Genomic DNA, 5,584 nt, shown 5'->3' on the forward strand with positions numbered 1-5,584 from the left:
CCCTAACACATTTAACGTGTGACTTGATTTATATGAAACTGACTTGACCACAGAATTCCAGGCAGAGTCCGGGAAAGTTGCACTCGTTCCTTCCTAGCTTACTTCTGAGAAGTTGGCAGCTGAGGGCCGTGGGGAGTGGAGGGAGATTCCCAGGGTGCTGACTGCTTCCAGCTCGCCCCCCACCCCTGCCCCACCCACCATTAGGACACTGGTTGCCTAGGCAGCCAACCAGCAATGGACCACGGATGGGAAGGCCCAGGGCAGAGGGGAGGATGAGGAGCTCTCCATAGTAAGAGGCCCGTGGTCCCACCCAAACTTAGTATCTTTCAGTGACTGTCACTGCCCTCAAGAGAAAGTCCAGGTTCCTCACTAGCTTAGAAGGCATCTCTGGGACCTGGCCTACCTTTCAACCTTACCCCCACACACCCCTTCCTTCAGTTACGCCACACACCACACCTCCAAGCCTTTGCCCTATTCTGTTCCCTCTCCCTGGGACACTCCACACACACACACCCACCCTTTGTGAGACCAACTCTTAAGCAGCCTCCAAGTCTCAGCTTGGACATCACTCCTCGAGGAAGCCAGCTCTGAGCCCTCTGTCTGGGGTAGGTGCCACCTTTATAATCCTGTGCTTCTGCCATCACAGGTTTAATCGGTTGGCATTACAGCTGCTGTCTCCTGGCCCAGCTCCCCACTAGACCACCAGCCCTGGAAGGGCAGAGGCCACGGCCTGGAAACACGGTCTCCCCAGTGCTGCACAGAAACACACTGTAGAACTGAGCTGTGTGAATGAATGGGAGAGCGCGGGCCTGCCTGGAGAGATGCTTCCACCACCTGCTCTTGATTTCCTGTGTGTGGGTGTGCGTGCATGTTCGTGTGCCGGGGACAGGGAGGATGAAGCCACACCAAGTGTTTCCCAAACAGCGGCTGTTCAAAAGCATCAGGTAATGCACAGATCACTTCCTTTTGCTTTAGGCCTAAATGAGCTCAGCATCACCAATTGCCGGCCCAAGAGGCGTCCTCAGAAGATTCACCAACCCACGTTGATTAGGGGCTGTCAAGTTCCAGGCTCTGTGCTGAGCAGTTTGGATGCCGATCTGCTTGAATCCTTGCAGTGTTTCCCTTAGGCAGGCAGCGTTCCATCATTCCCATTGTACAGGTGAGAAAAACCAAAGTTTGGAGAGCTTAAGCAACCTGCTCTGGGTCCCACTGTCAGGAAGTGGGGGAGCTGGGATGTAAGCCAGGTCAGTGGGCCCCCAGAGCTTGAGGCTGAACCATCAGGCAGCCCCACCTTTGGTGCAGTAATATGGACGGAGTGAAGGCAGCAGAGTGGGAGGGGCCTCTTGCAGCCCAGAGATGCTGGCCCGAGGTCACACCTAGGGTGGGTGACAGTGCTTCCCCAGGGTGAGGGAGCCAGGGTTGGAAGGACCTGGTCATGACGAAAGGGGCTGGGGTATTGTGAGGATTAGGACTGGTCAGGATTAAGACTGGCTCAGAGCAAGGGCCAAGCTCTTCCCTGTGAGGGCCCTCAGCAGTTGTTCCCCAGAACACAAAGATACCTTCCTGGCAATCCCCAGGGCCCAAGCCTCTCCAGACTGGGGGTCTAGCGGGTACTGGCCCACTTCTCCTCAGGACCTCAACTCCTGCCCCTGCTCGGCAGTTGAAAGAGCCCAAGAAGAACCCTGGGCTCCATTCCTGCTCCACCCCATCTTTTACGCTTAAACAAGAATGCAGGCCATTCTTCCATCCCTCTGAAAGTGAGTCCAGGCAGATAAAAGACTAGGCGGGACAGTAGCCTCGGCAGCAGCAGGCAGCCAAACAGTGTGTGAGGTGAGGGGCTGCCTTCCCTCTGCCCTCTCAAGTTCTAACCCAGGAACATTAAAAAAGCAACTGGCAGGTCCTCCCCAGTTACCTCCCATTCCAGTGGGCTTACTTGTCCCATTTCATAAAGGAAACAGGCTCAGAGCCGTCAGCTGCTACCACCAAGGCCAGGACTAGAGCAGGTCATGGTCCCTGGAGCAGAAACAACCGGGACCACCTGCCTTCGAACCAACCTCGTGCAGTGACCTCCTTCCTGTTCGTCACCGGCATCTGCTGTCCCCTCTGCCGCCTTTCCTCGTTCTCAAGTCTCACTGGTTGCCAGCTGGTGTGCTATCACATTTTAATCCTAACACCACTACCTCAAGGTAGGTCCTATTACTATTCCCATGGTACACACGAGGCTCAGAGAGGGTAAGTGATTTACCCAGGTCACAGTGATGAACAGGCAGGGGCAGGATGCACACCCTGGCAGGCTGACCCCAGGATCCCCTTTCCCGCAGACCCTCTGCTGCCTCCCCTGTGCAGACCATGGGGCGCTGTCCTGCCTCCCCAGGCTGACCGGTGTCGTCTTCTCTCATAACCTCCCCTCCATCTTTGGGAGATCAACCTCTACCTCCTGAGCAGGTGCCTCCCTCCTCCAGGCAGTCCGAACGGGACCCGCTCCCTTTGCCTTTGAGAGAGGCCTCCCCCAGCTCCTCGTGCAGTGCACAGCACACGACTGGGGCCAATTTAAATCCATCCATTCCCGGAAAACGAGCGTCCACCGCAGCACAGTAGATGAGACACGACACACACACTGCGCAGCCCCACGGGGCTGAGGGTCCAGTGTGGGAGACACACAATAGACAGAAACGCAGGGGATGAGGAGGAGATGCTGCTGCCACCATCAGAGTCAAGACAGGAAGAAACAGAAGGCAGGAGAGGCTCGAGCGAGTGTTCAGGGAAGGCCGCAGGGAAGTAGCAGTTGAGGGGACGCTGAGGGATGGGACGGAGCCAGCATCAGGAAGAACCTCCAGGCAGAGGAGACAGCAGAACAAAGGATCTGCTGGGAGACAAGCTGGTGTCTCTGAGGGGCAGGAACAAGGTGGAGGTGGGATGGTCACCGCAAGTGAAGAGAGGGGCATGGGCCCGTGGGGTCCAGGGAGAGGTGACAGCGGCCACGGCCGCGGGGCAGCCAGCGAATGGAGGCAGAGTGTAAAGGGCAGTCAGGAGAGACTTCAGCACTTGTGCAGCAAACCCTTTCCTTCCAGAGGAGAAGGAAGCCTCCTTCCACCGAGGGCTGGGACTGTGGCAGGGGCTCAGGGACCTGGTCGGATGGGAATTGGACCCATGCCTCAATCACAGTCCAGGTTCCACCACCCCAATGTGGGTGCCGGTTCCCAATCTTGGCTCAGCCTACTTGTGGCAGAAGACCTGCAACTCACATCACAAGCCCTGTGATGTGGACAGCAGGGGAGGACAGCAGGGGAGGTAGACTTGGTGACCCCCAACACTGGCACTGGGCCTGGAGCTGGGAAGGAGAGCGGCTGGGATGCACAATGCCCAGGACAGCTGTTTGCCATATATTCCAGATGCCACACGGCAGCCCTGTCACTGACTGCCAGACCTGGGCCAGACAGTTCCAAAGCCCTCAGTGTGAGGTGGGAGCTGCAGGGACCCCAGGCCCAGGTTTCCCTCTGCCCATGAAGGCACTTCCCAATAATCACAACCCTATTTTCTGCTAAGCACAAACAACGGAATGGCTCTCTGTCCTGGAGTCTGCGCTCGAGGAAGCCAGAACCAAGGCAAGCTTGCCCCAAGCCCCTTCCATCCCTGCAGGTTAACTAAGAGTAACACCGGGCTCACCTAGGATTTTAGGACAGAGAGGCAGAACACCCAGCCGGTGCCTCCCCACCCTGCACGTCCACACCAGTGGTCACCTACTCACCGTGGCTGTCTGCTGCTGCGTGGCTTGGGCTGCAAACCGGGCCACATGGTTGACGATAGGAGAGAAATTGGTGGGACCGTAGAAGCGGATGTGGGGCAGGCAAGCCGAATATGCCTGGGCGATGCCGTCCACACCTGCCTCAGGGAGAAGAGAAGACTCTGGATCAGCCTGGTCCTCCCTGACCCTGCACCCACTCTCTGCTGCCCCCTACCCATACACCCCTGCCATGCCCAGTCTGGGCCCTGGGGTACTGGAAGCTCCCAGAGAGCAGGGCCAGGGTGGAATAAAGAGCCCTGAATATGGAGGCTGACCTGAGTTCCAGTCCTGCCTTTACCACTTCTTAGTCATGGGGCCTGGAGGAAGGTACTTAAATCTTTCTGATCCTGTCAAAGGGGCTGGTAATCTCCACTCTTGGGAAGCTGGCAGGATGGGGGTCTAGCAGGCTCCTCTTGGAGAAGGAGTGGGCAGAGCCTGTAGTGACACTGTGGGGGTCCATTTTACATGCTATGGCTTCTCAGCGTTGGTGAGGGGACTAAGGTTTGCACAGCCCTGCAGACAGAAGGTGCTCTGTAAATAGCTGCCGTTACAAGCCTAAGAACACTGCCTGCCCTGCCATCCTGTCCAGAAGGCCTCTGACCAGAGATGAGGTAAATGGACAGAATGTCTCCACTCCAAACCAGACAGACCCCAGCTGGAGGACAGGACCACACTTCCAGGCGACAAAGGCCCATGGCTTCTGAGTCACAGCGTCGTCCCTAAGGTGGTGACCTGATGCAGTCCCCTCCCAAATACAAACCTGACCTAGCTTCAGATATCCCCAGGGAAGGCAGATGCTACATCTGAAGCCAGTTGAAGCTAGAAGCTCTCATGGGGTCAGGGACCACCCTCTTCCCTACCCCTTCTCATTCACTGTTTCCTTTTTAAACATCAAACATATTTACTTAATGCCTACAATAGGCAAGGTCTTCTTGTGTGTGCTATGGTTTAGTCGCTAAGTCATGTCCGACTCTTGCGACCCCATGAACTGTAACCTGCCAGGCTCTTCTGCCCATAGGATTCTCCAGGCAAGAATACTGGAGTGGGTTGCCATCTCCTCCTTTCACTGACTCTGGGAGGCTCAGAACCTCTGAGGCCTGGGGCGGGGAGAGCACAGACACCACGCTCGCTGCCTGCCCTTCCCTCTTGCCCAGCACCCCTGCCCAGGTAGGGCAGGACATGGCTGGGCTCTCCCCGTGAGGGCAGGAGGGCTTTAGAGGCAGGTGTGTACTTTGCTGCCCTCTCCTCCTCATCTACACAGGGATTCCTGTCAACACTTCGCTTTATTCTCACCTGACTCCCCAGTGAGGTGAGCTCCCTCCCCTGGGGCAGGTGAAGTGGCACAGGCTGAGTGGGGCGCAGTGACCTCTCCAACTCACACAGCCAGGAACAGGCACAGCTGGCCTTGAATGCCAGGCCACCTGACTCCAAATTCCAGCTTCTCCCCATCTGCCATCCTGAGCAAGTGTGATGGGGAGAGGAGCGAAAACCAGAAAGCTGAACTCCGCCCCTCTCTCCACCCAGGGAGACCAGGGCTGATGCAGGGGGCTTGACACTCACCCGAGCAGAAGGGGTTGGTGGGGTTGAAGTTGATGGCAAACTCATGGGAGACCTGAAATGCAGAGAAAAGGGTGAGTCAGAGCCTCCTGGCCTATACCTGGACCCAGGCAGGCCCACCCGCTGCCAAGCAAGACTCCCTCTGAGGGAGACTGGCTCTTTGCTGCCCGACCCCAGGTCAAGGCTGTGACCCCCCTGCATCTGCTTTCACCCCTACTGCTGGCTCTGAGCGACCACGAGGCC

General features: G+C 57.2%; 1 protein-coding gene across 1 annotated transcript in view; it reads right to left on the reverse strand.

Annotated features, from left to right (window-relative positions):
- The window catches only part of CPNE2 (copine II), a 32,779-nt gene that overhangs the window by 5,219 nt on the left and 21,976 nt on the right, over nucleotides 1-5,584 (reverse strand). The window contains exons 12-13 of the mRNA XM_010861899.1: nucleotides 5,345-5,396; nucleotides 3,749-3,882 (exon numbers count right to left, since the gene is read on the reverse strand). Coding sequence (XP_010860201.1) covers nucleotides 3,749-3,882; nucleotides 5,345-5,396 — 186 coding nt within the window. The remainder of the gene's footprint in view (nucleotides 1-3,748; nucleotides 3,883-5,344; nucleotides 5,397-5,584) is intronic.

This window comes from Bison bison, unplaced genomic scaffold (genome assembly GCF_000754665.1).
Source record: "Bison bison bison isolate TAMUID 2011002044 unplaced genomic scaffold, Bison_UMD1.0 scf7180017864473, whole genome shotgun sequence".
NCBI lineage: Eukaryota > Metazoa > Chordata > Mammalia > Artiodactyla > Bovidae > Bison > Bison bison.